The sequence below is a fragment of the Molothrus ater genome, chromosome 7 (genome assembly GCF_012460135.2).
Source record: "Molothrus ater isolate BHLD 08-10-18 breed brown headed cowbird chromosome 7, BPBGC_Mater_1.1, whole genome shotgun sequence".
Lineage (NCBI taxonomy): Eukaryota > Metazoa > Chordata > Aves > Passeriformes > Icteridae > Molothrus > Molothrus ater.
The window spans coordinates 6596429-6618574 of NC_050484.2; the positions used below are offsets into that span (position 1 = coordinate 6596429).

The following is a 22146-nucleotide window of genomic DNA, read 5'->3' on the forward strand; positions in this document are numbered from 1 at the left end:
CGCTGCTCCCGGCAGAGCCGCGCCCGCGGAGCAGCGCGGCCGGGCCATGGCGCGCCTGGCCACGATGCTGCTGCAGCTGCTGCTGCTGCTGCTGGGCGCCGCGCTGGCCCCGGGCAGCGCCTTCAACCTGGACGTGGAGCGCCCGGCCGTCTACTCGGGCCCGGCGGGCAGCTACTTCGGCTTCGCCGTGGACTTCTTCGCCCCCGACCCGCTCTCGTAAGTGCGCGTCCCGTCCCGCCCCGTCCTGCCCCGTCCTGCCCCGCCGAGCCGCTCCCCGCGCTGTCCCGGCCGAGAGCCGGGCGGAGGATGCGGAGCTGCCCCCGCAGCCGAGCCGGTGCCTGGCGGGCCGGGACGGCTCTCGGAGGGGACGCGGCTCTGCTCAGGCCCCGGAGCGGGGATGGAGCCGGTGCCGGTGCCCGGAGGTGCCCGGCAGGGACCGCTCCGCATCCCTGCCCCGCTGGGGCGGCTCTCGGAGGGGACGCGGCTCTGCTCAGGCCCCGGAGCGGGGATAGAGCCGGTGCCGGTGCCCGGAGGTGCCCAGCAGGGACCGCTCCGCATCCCTGCCCCGCTGGGGCGGCCCTGGTGGCCGGGACACCAAAGCCGATCCCCGGCTCCGGCGGGGCACGAACCTTGTGCTGCGGGATTCTCTGCATAGCCTGGTCTCACGCAAATGATGGTGGTGATAAATACGGTGTAGAAAGATGCAGTTATGGTATTTTGGTCCCTGAAGCTGCGTCCCGTGCGTTTCAGAAGATCTGCTGTTCTCTCCTTGAGTGTGCTTTGCGGGAGTGCTGTGTTTGAATTGTGGTGAGTCTGTGCGAGTCACCGAGATGCTGAGGAGTCTAGAGAGGGAAAAGTTCCATGTAAGCACTCTCCACGTCTGCTTCCTGAATATGTTCCCGTTTCATGTTAAAGATTAGGCAGTGTATAGTCGCTGTTGCGTTTCAGACCTTTGAATCCTCGCCTCGCTAACTCGGTGTTGCCAGAATGAATCAGGCTCTGGCTCTGAAATGCGGGCTTACAGTAACATCCAGCTTTTGTCACTTTTCCCCCACTCCTCTCCCATCTTAAGGGCTGTAAGACTGGAAAAGCTGCTGGCTTTCATCCTGCTGAAGGGATATTCTCTCTCCCCCCTTAATCTTTAGCTTGTAAAACTTTATAAGCAAATTTCACAGCTATTGAGCAAGTCTTTCTGCAGTACATCATCTAGCTTTGTTTGCATTTTTTTTATTACTTACATATATTAGAAGCCATCCTGTCTTAACTTGCACATGTTGCACCATCTTTCTCTGCTATCTCAAGTCTTGGTACTAAAAGAAAAAAGCTTCTATTTTTGTCCCGCCCTTTATTTTTAAGTCCACATGTGTGGCTGCAGAGTTATCAAGAGACTGGTAAATGGATGTAGTAAACTTTCTTCCTTGCTTTCTGATAAGGAATTATGTGACACAGCTCTCCATGAAATCACTATTTGGAACCTTTCCATTATTTTTATAAGAACTATTGACCTCCAAGTGCACTGCTGTTAAAGAAAACAGTGTGGTTGTCAGGCAGCATGAAAAGCTTCTGTATATTTCAAAGGGAATACTCTCCTTGTTTGTTTGGGTTTGGTTTTTTTTTTGTCATCACTAAAATTTTGTTTGTACCTGCTAAGCTAAACACTTTATTTTACATTAAAGTTCATAATTGACCCAAGTAGCTCTGCAACTTTCACAGGAACGGGCTCTCGTGGAGTTCAATTTTCAGTTTATGCCTATGGACACCGATATTTTGCCTCCTGAAATAGCCAGAAATACTTGTATGCAGTGTCCAGGCATATGGGGTGTCACATGGTTTTTATGCCTTTCTTTTTGCTTTGGTGAGCTTTTATTCATCACCTATTTTAGAGCTTTTGTTCATCACCTGTTTTATACATCAGTACTAGAGATTAAAGTCAGTTTCCTTGGGCTAAAGCTGTTTGGATTGCCTAGCCTGACAACAAAGGCATGCTGTTAGTTCCTGAATGCTCAAGCTGCTGCTTCACAGTCTATTTTGACCTGCTGGATGCCAAACTGAAGCATATTTAGAAATCCAGGATGAAAGTCCCATTCCAGGAGTGGAAGTGGTGGTGTTGTGTCAGGGTGCCTGACAGTGGGCGCAGCTTTCATAGGAGCACAGCTCCATAACAAATGAAACAGGTTTCTCACACACCCTCTGCTTCAGAGGAGCTGCACTTGATAGTCCAGGAGGCACCTCCAGGGAAGGCCCAGTTTCTTTGTTGCCCATGGAAAGCCCTGGAAAGGCACACCAGAGGTGCCAGAACACTCCTAGTGTTGCCCCAGCGTTGGGATGGGGTGGATGGTTCAGGAACGTGATTCAGGCAATTGGCAGTATCAAAGCATAGCTGGTGTATTCCCATGGAAATACAATTGTCCCTCTACTCCCTCTTTCCCAAAGTATGTGGATTGGAGACTTCTAAGAATTTGGGTAATTTGCATGTTATTATAAGAGCTGTGGCAAAGTCTGCTTGCTTGGACTCTGATGATGAAAGTGCATTTTTTTTTTATTTGGGGAGAAGACCTTTGTGGGGCCACAAAATGATTCCTATATTCCTGTTTAATAAACTTCACCACAAATATTAGCTTAAGAAAAATTTAAAATATATAATTAGAATGAGAATAAATAAATCTTTTGAACAAGTGTTTCATTTGGGGGACTTCCCAAAAGTCAGTGGTACAAGAGTAAAATGGGAGGTAAGCTACAACTTGTTTAAGAGATTGTAATTATAATAATTGATATGCTTCTTTACTTGGCATTATAATGTTAATTTTTAAGCATTTCTGTTCTGCCCAGAGAGCTGATTTTAAGTTGATTAAAGTGTTTCAAATTCCTTTTCTAAAAATCTAGACAGTCCAAGAATGCCAACTAAGGAAAATAAGTGGATTGCCAGCTAGCCTGGATTTTCTATCAGGGTCCATGCCAGGACATTTCTAAGGTTCTGAAAATTCACACAGGTTGAAAACTGGTCGATCTTCACGTGAACTGAGCTTTGATGAGGTGCTCCATGTTTATACCTATGCTTATCTCTTTACTGAAAAGGAGCCTGGAGAGGGCTCTGAAAAGCAGAGCAAGTTTGATAAGCCTGGGTTTGCCTGCCTGTAGACATTCTCTCCAACCAGTCCTGCAGCTTGTTCAGCTAACCCAGCTTGCAAACCAGAGAACTGCAGTGCCTGACAAGACTTGCTCCTGCAAGCTGCGTTCCCTCCTCAGCAGTGCAAAGGGAAGAGACGGAGCAGACTCACTCTGATGAAAGCAAGCACTCGATTTTGTCTTCTGAGCATGACTTCATGCTTCACACTGACTTTCTCAGTCAAGTGCTGATGTGTCAAGTGGGTCTAGAGGTGCTGGGGCTCCTGGAAAGTCCTGGGAGGCACCAAGAGCCTTGCTCAGTCCGTTTGTTAGTTTGGCACTTCTGAATTTTGCCACCTGTGCAGGAACAGAGTGCAGGCAGCTCCTGCTCGGGGGGCACCGAGCAAGTGTCTGGAGAGGCAGAGGTGCAGAAAAGCACAGCAGATGCTAGTAAGAGAGTGATGAGTGTGCAGTGAGTGTGGGTGAGGATTCATTAACATGCAGATCTGCCGCTCGGGCTGGCTGGCACTTGGAGGCTGTTTTTGCAAGAGCCCTTGCTCAGGCAGGGCTGACTCATCACGTTCAGTACACGCTGAGCTCCCAGCCCGCTGCTGCTTTGTTTATACATTGTTTCCATTTTTGACTGACTTCCCTGAATTACCCTTACTCACAAAATTAACAGAAATTATGCCACCTGATGGCTTTCCTAAGGTACAGAAGTGCACAATTTCCTCTGCTGCTGTACACGTACATATTTTTGAAAGGAAAAAAGAATAATATGAAAGGTGTTTCTCTCATTTAAAATATAATCCTAAGGAGGCCTGGATACTTTAAAATTGTCATATATTTTTTCCTCTTTTGGTAAATGGTTTTGTTTTTTTGTTTTGCATGCAGAAAAGAGAACCTCATATGAATTTCTCTGTAACTGAGAGTAGTTGGAGTTGGATTTAGATTACAGCAGGCAAGACTTCTGCTTTATTAACCTCTTCAGATGTCATAAATTTATAACAGCTGTGCCTTAGGTGTTGAAACCTTTGTTCTGCTTCTTCTTTTTCCTGCAGGACATATCTTCTGGTGGGAGCTCCAAAAGCCAACACTAGCCAGCACAACATCATAGAGGGAGGGCAGGTGCTCAAATGTAGCTGGAACTCAAACAGGAACTGCCAGCCCATTGTGTTTGATGCCACAGGTAATGTGTGGGTCACTGTGGGGGAGATGGGATGCCTCTGCTCTGATGTGGGGAAGCAGAAAGGTTTCAGGTCCCTGTGGGATTTTTTCCATGGTCAGTGTGAATGTGGTTGTTTTTGACTGGCAGCTACTCAAGGCTTGTTTGTGCTCTCCTTTTCCTCTCCTCTCTTTTAGAATGGTTGTCCCTGGTATGTGCTGAAAGCCTGAGAGAGCAAACATTATTCTTCTTGTGTTTTAACCTATTTATATTTATCCTCTGTACTCTCCAGCAATCCTAAAACATTTGGCAACCTAATTCCCAATGAACCCCGAGGGGTTTTCTTCCTATTAAGAATGTGTCATATGAGGAAAGATGCTTTTCAATATCAGCAAAGGTGGTTTAGGCAGAAATACCCAAAAGTTTCATCTGAAAACAGGAATTTGGCCTAAAAACCGTGAAAAAAATATTTTTAAATTTTTTTTCCTCTCAGTGTTTGTGGCTTCTGTGATGGCAGCACTCAGGTCATAGGCACTCCTTACCCATTGCTGAAGCACAGAGGAGCTGAGCAGCAGCAGTGTGGGCATGAAACATTTCAGTCATTCTCCATGCTCTGGTGCACACAGTGATTTCCACAGGCTGTGGCAGGTCATGAGAATGCTCTGCATGTGCTTTTCTGCTCCAGCCACTCGGTGCTGAATCCTGTTTTCCACAGCCTGTTTCGGGGCAGCGGAAAAACCTCCCCATGTCACGGCAGGGGATTAGCAAGACCCATGTGGTAAGGCAGAGGAAACACCTGTGCCTTGAAGGTCTGGTTGCTTCTAATTTATTCTTGCCTCTGCCAGTATTTTGACTTGGCAGCCTAAAAATTGCTAGATTGATGCAGCCTTTTTAAATAGTGTGCAATAGAGTGGAGAAGCCCTTCTTCCAATTTCACTGTCAATATATGCCACAAAAGGTTGTTGGTGTTCAGATTTCTGAAATCTTCATATCTTTTTGTGGAAACCACTATGTCACCAGTTTCCTTGCAAAAAACAAAAAGGACAAAAGTATGCAATGGCACCCACAAACCCCAAGGCATTATCATTCCTTCACCCATTTATCATTCTCTCATATCATTCTGTGGGAGCATATCTGTCAGATTACTAAAAATCTCTAATCTGCTGCAAAGTCTGACTTTTTTTTCTGCATCAGTGTCAAGGCAGCAAAACCAGATTACAACTATCTTCTTTTTGTTGTTCTCTGGGTTTATTGTTTACTAGAATACAAGTGTGCTTTTTGTTAGTTTGGGTACTTTTAAGGAAGAATGTCCCTAGTTAATAATCATCATTAATATATCATAGCATGTAGGTTCTAAACACATCTTCTAATGGGAATTACAGTATATTTATGGGTTTATACTGTAAAGATTTGCAGTAGGCTTTTCCATGTGCCAGGTGGAGTTGATAGAGGCCACACTGCTTTCCTGCATGTCTGTGCTTAAGGGACATGCTCCTGGGCAAACAGACAGTGTTTTGCTTGTCATTTTCCTTTAAGGTACAGCCATGTTAATTGCTTGAAATTTAACAGTAAAAATAGCAGGTCATGAAGGCTTAAGAGGATTTCTTTCAGGCAGGCTTTAACTCACTCCAGCTTTGAGGCAATGAATGGAGGAATAATGCATTTGTCAATTATTATCCTGGTGAAAAGGGGCATTGTATTTCAGCTTGATAAAATAATGAATGCTCAGAGACAAAAAAAAGAAAATGTCTTTTTCTTTGTGCATAGCACAATGCTCGATTCCCTGTGTTCTGGTGACCAAGTCAGTGCCAGCACTGGGAGCTGCTGCTCCTGCCTGCCCCTGCCTCTGCCTTGTTAGGGCACAGGGATTAGGGAAGGCTCCTGACCCACTTTGGGAAACAGGAAGTGGAAGATCTGACCACTAACTTGTGGTGCTGATGCAAAGGGGCTTTTTGTAGATGACTAAATGCAGCCTCTGCAGGAACCCAGGCTCATCCATCTCTGCTCATCATTTGTGCAATACCATCTGTAATTCCAGAGGTATTGCTTAGCTCTGCCATACAAGGCAGATTTTTTATTCCCTCCCAGATTCACTGGAAAAACCAGGATCTGCATCATTACTTAGATGTGTTTCTTCAGAATAATTTTCTAGTTGCTTACAGCCAGTGAGAAATCTGACCTGGGAGAATAATGAGAATGCTTGTCCTTGTGGCATTTCCTTCATTTCCTCTGTTTGCCTGACGATGCCAAACTCTGTAAGTGGAGCTGGGTGCCCTGTAATTAGCAGGAGTCATGACCCTATTCCTGCTCCTGCTCCCTTCTGCCAGGTAGCACAGCTGGAAATGCCAGAGCAGGCCAGAGGGAACAGTGGCAAGAGAAAGGAGCAAAGAATAAGCCTTGTTCTGACTGTGTAGGGTTGTTTTTTTTCCCATTTTTTTATCACAAATAAATATGAGACTAGGCGTTTACAGAGGTCCTGCAAGCAGGGTTTCTTCCTCTATATGTTGTTCTATTACTATTTCTTCTTGTTTAGGACTATTTCTTCTTAAACATACCTTGTTTTTTATTTAAGTTTTTCTACAGCTTTATGGGTCCATTTCTCTTCCCCATCTGTACAAAGGCCATGCTGAGCTCACTGGCTGGACAGGGCTGGGTTTTATTTTCAAGCTCTTGCTTTTGGCTTTAACATCATATTTGCAGACCAGCATGGTCATTTGTGTGATCAAATGCCACAGCTCTTGTGTAGCCCAAGAGGGAAGGTACCAGCTGCTGGAGAATAGCCTTTGGAAGAGTTGTTCCAGCCCTGAAGTTCAGCAGCATTGGTTGCTCCCTTGCACTTCCCCTCACCCCAGCTGCCCTGGAGGAAGCTGATATGAAGTGTCATTGAGCTGATAGCTCCTGTGCTACAGAATTTACTGCTTTGTGTATTCCTTCCTGTGGGTGACCACTCAGCTCTGTCAGGAGTGGGAGTCCATTTGTGCAGTGTCATTTATGGAGCTCTCAAGCTGAAATTACATGTATTTCCCTCCTTTTCATATTTTCTTTTTCACCCTTCCCATCGGCCTGTAACATAAAAACCAAAATCAAACCAAAGCAGTTGTTATAATTTTTAAACCTCTGGCTAAAAAAGCAATGTTCTTTCACAGCATGTTTTCTCATTTAAAACAGCAATATATTTCATGCAATCACAGAATGGTATGGATTGAAAGGGACCTTAAACACGATTTAGCTCCCACCCCCTGCCATGGGCAGGGAGAATTTGTGGAAGGGAATCTCCCCTTGTCCTGGATCTCTCAGCACAGTGAAATTCACTGGAGAATATTCTGTCTATGTGTTTCTGTGCACATTACACTAATTGCTTTTGACATTCTGGTATATATGGTGGCTTTGGAAGGCAAAATGTTTATATGGCACATTAACACTTCCCAAATGTAAAGATGCTTTGCTGTGGGGCTGCTCAGCCTTTCAGCAGTGACATCAGTTGGCTTTGATTTAACACAGTTGTGACTGTGTGAAAGTGGCATAACAGACGCGTGTGGTGGAGCCTGCCCTGAAATTCAGGGGTGCACATGGCCCTGCTGCATGTGCTTGTGTCACTGGGCTAGAAAATGAATACTTTTTTTAAAAAAAGGACTTTCTAATGTCATCAGGCAAGTGTTTCAGGCTGGCCTCTGCTCTTAGGAGGACCTCAAGGTAGTAGGTTAAGAAGGACCCAAGCCCCACAGCAAGCTTCCTAACCTGCACACCTCTGCTGGCCCTATTGCAAAACTGAAATATGAAGCAGTGCTGCTGTTACTTTAATAGGTTTTCCTGCAAGTCTAGATAGAAACAGGTCTGATTTAAGTACCTTTTTAACCTTATTCCTGTTTACCTTGTTAATTCAGCAGTGAAGGTGCCTCTGACACAAAACTGAAATTTCTGGCATTGGTTTTCTTCTATATCTTGACTTCTTTCTACAAGCGACAAAGCATGACCACAATTTCAATTCAATTGCTATGTAAAATACTTGGAATTTTTCCCCTCTGTCCCAGTTAACTTTCAGACTTTCAGAATGTGTAGGAGGCCCCATTTTTTCAGGACAAACACTGAAGGGAAATTTATATTCTCAAGATAGCATATTCTTCAAAATTTTCATAAACACAAGCAATGATGATAAATCTTTTCCCCTCTGCAAGATGTTTTGCATTCAAAGTAACCAAAATCACAGGTTGTAGTTCAAGGTAAATATTCATCTTCATTCATTCTTATCTGTTCTCCACATTGAATAATGTTGTGACTGAAAATTTAGTTTTTTTTTTTTGTTTAAATCCATCGAAATAGGGGAATGCTCTGAATTTTGTGAAGGTATCTGGGGAAGCAAATAGTGAAAGTATCTGGGGAAGCAAATAGTGGAAAAACTGCTTTTACACCTGACTGAGCCCTTTCTACCAGACTGCCCCGAGATGTGGTTCCTCTCTTAGAAAGTTTAACACTTGGCTTTCTCTGCCAGCTGCTTAACAGCTTTTTCCAGGAAAAACATATTTCTTGTGGGTAAACTCTGAAGGGAATGCACTTAATAAGCAGCCCATTTTCTGTTTCTGATCAGTTCTGAAGCCAAGGCCCAAACCCATTTGTTTTAAAGATGTATCGGTCTCCATTTCCTTTTTTCCTCCCTTCACAGACTGGCTCAGCAAATTTTTCGTGGGCAGTACCAGATATTGCCAATAGTGCTTCCATAATCTTCCTCAGGAAAAAGATTCCTGGAAAGTTAAAGGGTATTGCACAAGTTAAATTTACTTTGTGTAGCTGTCCTTTTTCTGTGTAGAAAAGTAAACATATTTTTTTTCCGTGCCACAGGAGGCTCAGAAGCTCACTGAGCCAGACAACAGAACCAGTGAGCAGAGGGATGGCCAAATATGCTTTTTAGGAAAATCAACACATCATCTTTGTGTTTTACTTCTGTGTTTTATAGTTAGGCATGCATGGAATGGCAGGGTTGATACACTTAGCTAACTGTCTAGATAAATACCTCCATTATTTGCCCCTGGAATTTTAGAGGATCATTTTGAGTTTTCACTTCAACAAACGAAAAATGATTCAGAGACCCATGTAACCAGTTGGGGTTAATCAGGCTGCACATGTGGCAAATTAGTGTAAATCAAAGGTTTACTATGTGCTTGCTTTTCAAAATGAGACAATCTTCATAATTATTTATATTCTTTTACTTTTCTTATTGAGGTTCTAGCTCATTATGAGCCAAGAATAGTGGGAAATGGTTTGGTAGAAATAGCATTTCCGCATGTGTCTATGGCTTTTCATAAAAGTTTGACCAAATTATTTTATTACCTGCTGCTATTTTAAGAATTAAAATTTAAAAATTTAGTTGAGAAATGTATCTGCTGCAGTACAAGATACTTGAAACTGTAGCTCTTTATGTCAGCACCATAAAGTGCAGTCCTGAGGCTGCCCCAAGAGCTGCTGCATTTAGAATCATCTGATGAAATGCAGACAGCTCTACGAACTGTTACAAAGGAAAATATGCTCATAAAAACCAATTTGAACTTCTATGCTAATGAACTGCAGATTTCTTGAGCAGATTTTGTGTTTAGCCTAGGAAGATTTGCTTGTTCAGACAATGGATTGTTTTGCTTTTCTGAGACCTGTGGTAAACCAGGGATGCGTGGCGGAGTGGTCATTCCTCCTCCTGGGGAAAGCTTTCCCTGCTGCTTTCATTCTCTGCAGCAGAGCTCCAAATTCAGGGCTGGGGAGACTTGCAGAAGCTGCTGAATACTAGAATCCAGGAGTATATCAAGTGTGGTGTGTTTTTGCTGCTTTGGGAAAAGAATTCAGTGTGGTCTCTGCCTGGAGAAAGTTTTATCACTGACCCTTGTATTGTGCCTCCTCTTCCTCCTTCCCAAGTTTTGATGCAACAAAGTTATTTTAGAGAAATTGTTTGTTCTTAAATGCTTTTAGATACAAATCTTTGGAGACTGGATATTTTGTTTTGTGCTTAAAGAGGAGAAGGAGACTTTTCAAAGAAATGCCCTTGTAAAGAACTCTCCTGATGACTCCTTACATTTGCAGATTTGTTTTTTTTCTATCCCCCGAGTGGGTGATCCAAGACAATAGGAGGCTTTGTTTGGAAGCTTAAACCACCAGTTTGGCATGGCTGGATCTATCTGTGACCTATTTACTTGAAGTGGGTATTTTAACTGCCTCAGGCAGTTTTGGGCTGTAGCACTGCCCCGGTAAGAGCTGATGAAGTTATGGCTGCAGTGGGTGCCATGAGCTTACATTTCCCTTCTGGAGATTTTGATCATTTGTGCAAAACAGTCAATTGTTCAAAACTCCATCATTTCCACTTACAAAATAAGGAAGTGTGGGATAGGTCAGTGTTCTTTGAAAATAGCTTGTTCTAACAAAGTGCTGCTTTATTTTTGGCTGATTGCTTTATTGGTATCACCACAGAATCCACAGGGGAATTTCAATCTCAGAGACCATTGATTTCATCAACAATAAAGCAATAAATCTTGTGAAGACCACGCATTGATTGGGGGTGAAATTGATTGATTTTTATCTGGCTAAATCTCTCATTAGCTCAGTCCCTCTGAAGTTTCCTTGTTTTCCTTATCCTTGTGCTGGGTGAGCGGAGCGTGCCTTGGGATCCGGGTGTTGCTCTGAATGCAGAAGAGAGGAGCAGAACCTATGGAACTCCTCCCCACGCTGTTAGAGCTGACAGCAGAGAGCTGCTCATGCTTTAGTGATTAGCTAGAGTCCAGCCTGAACACTGTTGGCTCTGTCTGCATGTGGCTGGCTCGCAGGGGGATGACGGCTTGGAAAAAATAAAGGCGGCTTACTTCTGTTAGGCAAGGGAAAAGATGCTTTTGTTCCAGCACTGCCCGGGGGAAAACGTGGCTGTTCATACCTCAGGAGAGGGAAGGGGAGTAGTGGGAAGGTCTCTATTCCCCTCTGCCTGAGTCACTGCAAAACACAGCGGATAAACCAAGGTTGCTAAAGCATCGGCTGCCTCCCAGCGAGGGCAGTTTCAAGGGAAGGTGAGCTCGGGTTCGCTTGCTCCTGCTGCCTCAGCTGAGGCTGAAATCGCTCCCATTTTGGTTGTAATGATGGATGGAAGATACTTGACACTGCATAGAGTTCTCCTGTTATGAAGAGAGGGCTCTTGCATATTTTATAGCTTTGTCTTTCTGGCTAGCTGCCAGTTTCCTTTCACCTAGAAGGGCAAATCCATTCCTGTACAATCAGCTTAGTTACAAAGAGATTTATTTTAAGGAGAGGTCTGTGAATTGGATGGCTATTTACATTTTACAGCTTCTTAGTGTTTTTAGTGTGATGACACTGAACCAGGTTGCATCAGTTCAGTGCCTCTTGACTCATGATCTTCTCTGTTAAGTCTGTCTGAAGATGGGGGTAGATGTTTTAATTCAGTTTGTTCATTACCATAAAAACAGGCGGGCTGCAAGTTACAACTGGATCCACTTACTCAACAGCAGGACTTTCCTAGTAACTCCTTTGTTCCTGTAACTGATAGCATTCACCTTGGGAAAAGAAGGAGCCAACTATCCAAAGGTGATAGCTCAAAGAAATCCATCACTGAAAAAAAAAAAGTGATCCGTATATTATATTTGGAACACGGATTTCTTATATTTTTATTATATTTGGAACATGGATTTCTTTTCTTTTTCTGCACAGCACAGTTGACTTGACATGTCAGCCCTTTTTCCCTATTGCAAGAGTCATGTAAAATCATCATGTGATGCCTGCTACAATCAGAAGGAGCAAAGGAAAGACCAGGGCAGAAGCTGCCTTTAGAAATAATAGCCCATGGCCATATGACATAATCCTGGAATTAGTGACCCATCAAGTGCAAGTCCCTGTAGCAGTTGCATTTTAGTCTGACAAATGACATTGTATAAAAACTCTGAATGTTTTCTGCAATTAATCTAGTCAGAATATAGTTTGTCCTGCCTAGATATATTTGTTTGAATGCCTTTTTAAAGGCTCTTTCAAGGCAAGGTTGGATGGAGCTCTGAGCAACCTGGTCTAGTGGAAGGTGTCCCTGCCCATGGCAGAGAGGTTGGAATGAGATGACCTTTAAGGTCCCTTCAAACCCAGACTATTCTGTGATTCTGTGATTAAAATGTACATCATTGGCTTAAAGACATGTGTAGGGTATTTTTGGGATACTCTGAAATTTCGGAAATACAAGAAAAGGCTGTAAGAAATACAATAAGGCTACAAGAACCCTTACTAGTACTAAGGCTGATTATAATACATCAAAGCATTGGGCTGGATTTATAAATCCCTGGATGTTTAAATCTTACTTGTAAGACAGTTTGGCTCATTTAAGGTAGGTACTGTTTTTTGGGTTTTTTTTTTTAAAAAATATATATATTTATATAACTACCACTAAAAGTTATACAAAGATAAAATAAAAATCGAGTCAGGCTCTTCTTTGCAATAAAACACAGAAGTGTTTTATGGCAAAGTCAGTGTTTTATTGCAAATGCTGAAGTCCGTCCTGTACCTTCCCATGACACATCTCCTTTATGGTATAAAGTAGCTCAATATTTAACTGTGGTTAAAACTGCTTCAATGAGGGCTCACATTTAAGTGTTTTAATGTTTGTTTTTCCCAGTCATGAAGCAAAACTCGAATGGTTTCTTGTTTAAAGCGAGGGGATTTTTGTTGAGTTGGTGTTTTCCAGAATTCCTCATAAAATTAATTTCTCTTTGGATCTGAGAGAAAGGCTTATAATCTATTTGCACAGCTTTTCCTGGGGAGAATTCTGAGTGAGTATAGGTAAAAAAAGGTTAATTTTCTTCTCTTATGGAGCGTTAACATCAGATTTAGCCTGTATCAATTTTTTAGCTGAGACTTCTTTCTGTGTTTCAAATGTACAAATTTTCCACTTGATCTAGATCTTCTGTCCTCGTGTACTTTCCAGTGCTGCAGCCATTCTCAAGCTGAACTCAAGGCCCTCCCCCTAAGACCCCCTCACTTAAAGCTTTAAAGAACCTAAAGAAGCTTTGAATACAAGAAAAACCGAATCTAAGGCATTTTAGCCTTATAGCACATCTTGCTTTGTTATGTTTGCTCTGACACAGGGCAACTTGACTGAGATGTTTGCAGCATGTTTCTACAATAGAGGTGCTATAAATAACTAAAATCCAGCTTGCCAAATTGCCTCATGGAACACATTTTTCTGTGGGGTGGTGGGGTTTTGTAAGAATTCTTCATTTGTTGTTCAGGCCTTCAGAAATGATGATGCTGGCTTCTGAAGTCATGACATCTGGCACATAAACTCCATTTGGCACACAATTATCTTTGTGGTCGTGTTCGTTTGCTTTCCGCTTTGGGGATTTGGGGTTTTTATGTGCCAGCTTCTGGTTGTATCTGAAAGATACATAGAGATTTCTAACATTAGCCTCAATTTAAAGCTGAATCAGGGCTTTTTAATACTGTAGAAAAATGTTTTTGTCCCCTAAACACCAAGGGAGTTGCTGTCCTGGACACTGATCCCTCTTGGCAGCTGAAGGGTGCACAGGGAGAGGGCAGAGAGGAGCTGTTCTGGCAGTCTGTGCTGCTTGTTCTGCTGGCTCCCCTCTTCTCCAGTGCAGCATAGACCATGGGCAGGTGGCACCAGTAACCAGGACTTGCCTTTCTTTTTACTGGATTTTTTATTCTTATTATTCAGCCCAGATTTCAAGGATCTAATTTCCTTGACAGCTGAGATAAAATCAGGCTGATAATGCAGAATAGCTGCTTACTCCCTATTACAACACAGCCTTTCTTTCTACTTCTTGCCTGTTGTTTTAAACTTAAGTGGGAGGTTTGCATCCTAGACACCTTTATAGTACCTGGGACAATAGCATTCTGCTTTACACTGTGAAACTGCTCTACAAGCTTTCATTTTTGCCATGCATACATAGTGCCGTATAAGTATCCAACAGAAAAGTATAAAATGCCACTCTGCAACTATCCCCAAGTTGAACATTGTTTAAAGCTGTGTTTGGCAAGTAGAGCTGAGACATTTCTTTGTATTCAAAAGTAGCTGGAGAAGTAGAGGGCAGAAGCCAAACCTGTCTTTCCAGGCTACGTAACCCAGGGTGTGGTTAAAAGATGAATTAACCACTTTTAAATCCCTGTTGGTGTCAAAAAGGATATAGTTCCCAGCCTTGTGTTGCTGTCCTCTTAGCACTGCTCCCCTCCCCATGCAGTCAGCTGGGTTGGAACCTCATCCTGCTGAATACTTTCTTAGGAGGGTTCATTCTTAGGTGGTTCATGATGTGAGCAGGGGGAGTAGTGCCAAGAGAGACACAGGCAGCAGGAATGAACCTGGGGACAGAAGCAAATGGGAACTGCTGCCCCTTTGGGTGGCAGCTTCATCTGAAACTCACCCAGTCATGCCTTTGAGCAAAACTGTCTGTGGGTGGATATCCATAGTTAAAGACAAGGAGCAGGAAAAATGTGTGTGTCAGAGATAGTTCGCTAATTGGAAAACATCTTGATCTGGGTTTGTTTTTCTGTGCCATTAAAAGGTAGCATGCAGGTCTCCAAGCTACATTTTAACCTGTACAAGGGTGAGAGTATAAAGGTGAATGTACATCAATCTGTGATGTGCTGACCATCAGCAATGATTTATGTTCAATGTACATAGATTTGTGCAGATGTGCTGACCCTCCAAGCCTTCAGCACCAGCCCAGTAAGAGATGGAGGGGAGGTGATAGAGGGAGGTGAGGTTTGAGTTGCCTTTGATGACATTAGAAAAAACCACAATAGTTCTCTGTGTTGCAATGTGCTTGGCATTGGTTTCTGTGTAGTTCTAATCTGAGAGCAAAAATAGTCCAGATACTTGCTTGCTTTGGCTGAGTCGGCAGATTAAAATCCCTTTTGTCTTTTCCGTGGGACTTTCCTAAAGGAAGTAACACAATCTCTGCAGACAAAGCCTTCTTTACAAGGTGTAAAACAAGCAGGGAAATTCTGGTCCAAGTGGCCACAGTCACTGATTCATAGCAGGGCTGGGTTTGGGGATCCCCTGGCACTCTGCAAGTGATGTGTGGCTGCTGCCTCATCCATTCCTGTAGTTCTGGGCTCTCTAAACCAGCCAGTTAGGGAACTTTGAGCAAAGGTATGTTTTTCAAAGTGTTACATCGATTTTCTCATTATGCTGGCAAAGAGTGCCTCATTTTGCCAATGGAAGTACAGAAGAAACACCAAATAATTCTATTATTTGATATATATATATAGTGTACATATAATATATATATATATTATCTTGTTATATATATATATTATATATATATATATATAAATATATTATATATTATTATATTATTTGCTAAATATATATTTGCTATATATTTTCTATTATTTTAGCACTCACACCTGCAGAAGTACTGCTTGCTTCTACCAGCCAGCCTCAAATTACTCAGTCTTTACCTTGCTCTCTTTCCCCATATTTTTTTAAGTTTGCAAATTTCCTGCTTTGTGCATTGCATTGACACTCAGAATAGAGTTGTTACCACTTGGTGGAATTAGGAGAAGGAGCTCATTCCTGATTCTAGCCAAAGCTCACATGATTTAATGGAGGCAATATTTCTTTTAGAAGCTTCAGAGCTAACAGGGCTTTGGCTCTGCTCCTTGAGCAGTGCTGTAATCTGCTTGGAAGTCAAATATCTCAGCTATGAGGTATTTACTGTGTGGCTGTCAAACACGCTATAAACTTGGAGCTCCCACAACTAATCACCATTGTACCAAGGCTCTGTGTGCAAAAATAGCTGGTTTGGGCCCTTGATATAAAAAAATAGTAATAAATCATTTTTAAAGCCTGGTTCCATCAAAGTGTGATATTCTCCAATGTTGCTGTTCCTGGTTTTCTCTGTATGCATCAAAACCAATGGCTTAGTGTGGGGTTTCTTTTTCATTTTTGCTGTACAGGTTCCTGTAATTTCCTGAAATTATGCTGCTTTTTTCTTTTCTTTGTAGGTAACAGAGACTTTGCTCCTGATGATCCGCTGGAATTTAAGTCTCATCAGTGGTTTGGAGCCTCTGTGAGATCCCAAAATGATAAAATCCTGGTAGGTCTTTGATGCCCTTCAGATGAATCAGTACTGAGATATTGCAGTGGAAGAAAATGGGAAGAGATCCAGATAACTTAGAATTTAAACAAAATCCCACTAATCAGCATGAATTTTCTTTTCTTCAGAATTTCTTAGCTAAGCTTTGCTTAACTCCTTATAAACAAAGCTAGGAGCATCTTTTCCAGTTTTAAGGAAAGTAGTAAAATTAGTTTGAGTTAGAATATGTTATAAATTCTTGATAAACACTTCACAGCTGTTGCTTTAAGAAAATATTATTTCTCAAATTTTTGATATAAATTAGCTGTTTATAAAGTACAAACTGAAGGTAATTCTGCCCCACTGCTGATAGTATAAATCTCCTCTAATAACACAAGACACATCTGCCAGGTTTCTTGTTGCTTTTCTGTAGAAAATTGGAATTTCATTGTATTACTTGCTACCCACCAGTATTTTGAAGAGGAGTTTATTTCCTCACTGTGGTGTGCTCTTCCCTAGGCCTGTGCCCCACTGTACCACTGGAGAACTGAAACAAAACAAGAGAGAGAGCCTGTAGGAACTTGTTACCTGCTTGCTGGGTCAAAATTTGTGGAATATGCTCCCTGCAGGTCAAGTGAGTATAGGGCTCTTGGGTTGCTTTTCTCCCTGGAATTCCTCTTGTGTCACACTTTGTGTACATTTTGGAGTGGAATTTCTCCCTTCCGTGTATAGCAATGAGAACAAAACTTAAAAACTAGATCCAGACATCTGAATTGTCTTTCTGTTGAGGTCCATGATGCAGACCTTGTTTTCTCTACTGTAGGCCAGAGGAAAATCTTAGGTCCAAGAATCACTGGGCTTGAGGGCTTCTGTTGTTGAAGGGACCAATTCTGTGGTAATCACTCAAGCAAAATTATGTAGCAAGTGCTTTTTCAAAGACCAACTCTGGAATTCTTATGAATCTCAAGTATTTTATCACTATTCAAGTACATTAAGGTGCAAGCTCATTTTAGAAGACAAGATTTTGCCAAAATAGGTTCTGATGTCCCTATGTGTATGCATCTGTAGTGATGCATTGTTTAAATTATATCAACTGTTGAACATTTGGAGTCTTATTTTCCAAATGCTTTGTATTTATTTCCTCTGGTTGGGCTGGATTATTTAGAAGTTTATAACCTAAAACTTGAATGTTGAAGTTAGGATTGACTTTTTATTTGCTGAATATCATTTGTGAACAGCAGGAATAAAATCCAGCCTGGTCCAGCATAACAAGAAGTTAAATAATAAGTATTAAATTAAATCATGCCTGTTAAGCAGTCACACTTTCAGAGAGGGAGCTCCCAGCATTTCTACTCTGAAGCTGTATAATCCTAAAATTGATTCAGCTATAACAATTCTTGCTGGGATGGCTCTCAGTATGGAGAATTTTTTTTTCAGCCAGATATGTTCTTTTTGTTTTAAGCCAATTGAGCTTTCTTTTCCATACCAAAAGAAAAAAATTATCCCCTCTTTTCCAAATATCTTATTTCCTGAATAGAAATTGCAAATACATTTTCCCCAAGACTTTTGAAGATGAAACACAAAGGAACATGGGGTTGCTGTTTGTTTGTGCTAGGCTAGAACACATGCTAATGTTACATGTCTATTAGGCCAGCCCTGAAATTGTCACAGCATTTGCTTGGGACTTGTTGATAAAGAGAAAATACTGATTAAGGAGAAAAGTATTCCAAGGTTCAAGTTTAGGAGTGCAAGTTTACATAGGGAGATGCATTGTAAAGTATCTGTAGTGCTGCAACTGATGGAGTACTGATAGTACTTTATTGATTTCTTTTTCTCCTCTTTCTTTTCTATCTTTTTTTCCTTTGGTAGCAACTATTGATGCAGATGGACAGGGATTTTGTCAAGGTGGATTTAGCATTGACTTCACAAAGGTATGTGATTTTTTCTTTTTTTTGTCATTTCTGTGGGTCAGCAGACAGCTGCAAGTTAGCAAACCCTCCTGATACAGAGCACGTAGAATCACAGCTATTATGAAACCAAATGTTACTGTTCCTGGTGGGGAGCTAACCCACAACCAAACCAAATTTATGAATAAACCCAAAAATAACTTGAAACCACTTAAAGAGCTTTTATAAACCTTTTTCTCCCTACATCTTCAGAGCAGCACACTTGCACCTCTTGTAGGAACCATGTCCTGAACAAATAATGGGCTTTCCCAGCTGCCTGCCTTACCCTCTGCTGCAGCTGGTCCTCAAGTGAATTCAGTGTGATAGTCAGGATTTTTGAGACCTGGCATTGGTGTTACAGCTATTGTTATAGCTGTTGTTGTTTCTCTAGGAATGACAACTCAGGGAGCTGGTGAACAATGTGCTTGTGAATCATATTTGATTTTCTCATCAGCCAGCAGACGTACAGGGCTGTTTTACTGACTTGTGTATCTTCTGTGCTCTCCCTGCCTGTTCTAGCTCTTTTTTTTTTTCATTCACAATTACTTTTGAAGTCCAAGCACAGTAAAACTGTGCACAGATCTGAGAAGGTACTATGGTGTTTTATGTTGTGCAGTGAAATGGTTGAGCAGAGTCAGGACGTGTTAAGACCACGCAAGCCCTGTTTGTGATGTGGCTTTTTTTGGGTGCTCACATCTAAGGATGAGGTCATATCCCATCACTCTTTGCCCAGGGCCACTCTTGGTTTTCCTCCAGAGGAAACTGCCAAGTGCAGGAGAGGGCTGTGAGTGTTTGGGTTATTTTGCACACACCCTCAGGGTCACTGTGCAGATTCCAGGCCCAGTTTAAACCAACTTTGGGCTCTAATCCAAAACCTCAGAGTGGGCAAGCCAGGGTGTATCTCCAAATGTCTGACCTAGATTTTTCTGAGTGGTGAATACAGGAGTTTTTAGGATTAAAACCTGAATAAGTGGCTTAATTATGCAGCAAAGCCTATGGCCTAATTCAATTCTTACAGAGCAAATTCCCAGCCCTGGGATAGCTAAGGTGGTTAAAGTTTCATCAAATGGTTTGTGAATTGCAGTTGTGCCAAGAAATATGGAGTGGGGGAATTACATCACAGTTACTCTGAATTAAGCTTTTCTGGTGTTAAGTTACAGAAGATGGCAGAGACAGAAGATGACCCTATTTTGTGTACTCACCCAAAACATGATGTAACACTGAGTTTTCTCCTAATTGTGTTCCTGTTGCCATACATTTGTGAGGGAAGAAGTGTCTGTTGAAATAAAAACAGAATTCTGCCCAGAATTCTAAATGGGTGAAATAGTCACTGAAGGTTTTTGTTAGCATTTTACAGGATGCATTTCTAATTAATCACCCCTTCAAAAAGGAAAATGTGTGGTTGTCAGCAGAGCTGCAGTGATGTACATACATGGGATTTCTTCCCACAAACACAGGATGTGTTTTCTGGCTTTAGATGTGCTTCATGTGTTTTTAATTTTTCTTTCTGTCTTCCTTATTTTCTTCCCTTCCAAGGGAGACAGGGTGCTGCTGGGAGGACCTGGAAGTTTTTACTGGCAAGGTGAGACGTGTCATTTAAGTCACAGAGAAGATGACCTTAATGATTTTTCTCTTTATCCTCTCACTCATTTTGATCCACAGTCTTCCAGCTGCTGTCAGAGTCTTTGTCAGTAAGAAAACTGACAGAAATGTTCCTTTGTCCTTAAGAATATCTCCTGAATAATCAAGGCAACCACAGATAATGGTTGTAGTAATAGATAGCAGAGATGACCTTTGTGTTTTAAATAATTCCATGATCATTAGAAGGGCACATGGGATTTGTTTTCAACAGCAGGGGAAAAGTTTCCTTTAGCATATTTTGTTTTGCTATGTACACGTTTTATACTTTGACACACAAAGAGTGCATTTTCAATGACAAATATCCCCTCTAAAGAGAATTTCATTGTTTTCCTCTGATGGCAAAGATGTTTTGCATTTGTCTTAATTGGTTTGTGCCGTGGGGCACGTTTTACCTCTACCTGGCATTACCTGTATACTTTCCTCATGTGGGATTCAGGATTATTCAGCCTTTAGCTGCAGCTCTCTGTTCAAAGGAGGTGCTGCTGTAATCAGGACACAGCTGCCAAACTCTGCTGCCTGCTTTTTCATGGAGCTTCTAACATTATTAATAGATTTTCTGTATCATGCCAGCCTACATGTAGGTGCAGCAGCACAGGAAGCTTGTTCCAGTCCTGTGTTTTAAATTACAAACAAAATCGAATTATTAAAGCTAAACTGCAGATGCAGTATCATATAAATCAGGTTTCTGTATTTATTTTATAGTTTTTTGGCAAAAGTGACACTTCATCTGCCAAAACAACCTCATCCTCTTCTACTACTACCAAAAAAAGCCCACTTGGCTTTGAATAGATGACACTAGTATGCTTCTGAGAACAAGACTTTTCATCCTAAACTTTTATTCCACATGCTGAGCTGCTGGAGGAGGAGTTTTCTCTTCATACACATGTGAATATATATGTGAAGTGCCATTCTGAATGGGGGTTTTTGGTGATTCAAGCTTGAATTTAGACTCGAAGAAAAGATGTAAAGGAGTCACCACCTAGTGGCTGATGAAGTGAAGATGGAGAACATGGCAATACACTGTGCTCGTCTCATTTTTGTCCATTTTATTGGCTTCTTGTCTGCCAAAACAGGCCCTCCTGTTGTGGTATTTGAGCCAGGAGCACCAACAGGGCTCAGTTCTACAGAACCATGAGTGTATGATATCTCACCCCTGCCTTAGTTTGATCTCTGTTTTCAGTGAGAACTCTGTGTGTGCCTTTGATCCAATATGTGAGCGTGTTTTTTGCTGGAGTAGGATCCATATTTTCACTTGTGTCCTTCCTGGTTCTGCTGCAGTTGGCCCCTCTCTGGTCAGTGTTTTGTAAGAGCCGCTGCTTTTGAGGGCAGTGAATTCTGGTTGTGGTTTTCAGCTCTTTTCTCTCTCTTTAGGCCAGCTGATTTCTGACAGAGTGACAGAGATTGTGGCCAAGTATGACTCCAAGGTCTACAGCACCAAGTACGATGACCAGTTAGCCACCAGGCCTGCCAGTGCTGCTTTTGATGACAGCTACTTGGGTACGTGGTGGGAAACCAGAAACCTCCACCTGCAACACTCCCCGCCAACATCTAAACCACACAACTGGCATTTCCACATCTAACAGACAACAAGGGAGTGAATTCCTGAAAATGCACTCATTTGTGTGTGATGTAGTTATTTATTGTAGTTATTTTGCCGTAGGCTTGATTCAAAAAGCACCCGATGACAAAATAAATGGAAGTATTTTCATGATTTTCTGTGATTCAGGCTGAATATGGGAATGGCAAATGTATGATTTTTATGTGAGAGGTTAGTCACATAGGTGGTTGTTTGTTTGTTTGTTATTTAAAAGCAGCTGTTTCTAAATAACCTCCCAAAACAAAATAAAATGATGTTTTGGAAGAAAAACAATGAGGAGTGGGAAATCATCATTTTGCTTCATGTATGTCTAACCAGGCTCAGGAAAAAAAAAGCAAGGATGTACCAGGACAATTCCCAGGATAATAATTTTAAAATTTTCATCTTCTGCTCTCAAATTCCTGGATACTGATGAGTTACAGCCACTCCTGGAGTTTTTCATAGTCTAAGCTGCTGCAAGGCAATATTTATACTAGTGCATTTTAAGATGAAGAGAGGAAGACTGTGCACAGAAACACTTGTGGAAAGTGTAAAGAGAGATGAAAGGCTCAATAAGGTTTTTAAAGCCTGACCTTGTCTCTGCAGGTTATTCAGTGGCTGTTGGAGACTTCAACGGTGATGGCATCGAAGGTAAGC

At 42.0% G+C, this 22146-nt stretch overlaps 1 protein-coding gene across 1 annotated transcript in view; it reads left to right on the top strand.

Moving 5' to 3' along the window:
* ITGAV (integrin subunit alpha V) overlaps positions 1–22146 on the top strand; it is a 47451-nt gene continuing 25305 nt past the window's right edge. Inside the window, exons 1-8 of the mRNA XM_036386650.2 lie at positions 1–216; positions 4167–4294; positions 16256–16347; positions 16846–16960; positions 18196–18257; positions 19809–19854; positions 21285–21410; positions 22096–22140. Of these exons, the coding sequence (XP_036242543.1) occupies positions 47–216; positions 4167–4294; positions 16256–16347; positions 16846–16960; positions 18196–18257; positions 19809–19854; positions 21285–21410; positions 22096–22140 (784 nt within the window). The 5' untranslated portion in view covers positions 1–46. The remainder of the gene's footprint in view (positions 217–4166; positions 4295–16255; positions 16348–16845; positions 16961–18195; positions 18258–19808; positions 19855–21284; positions 21411–22095; positions 22141–22146) is intronic.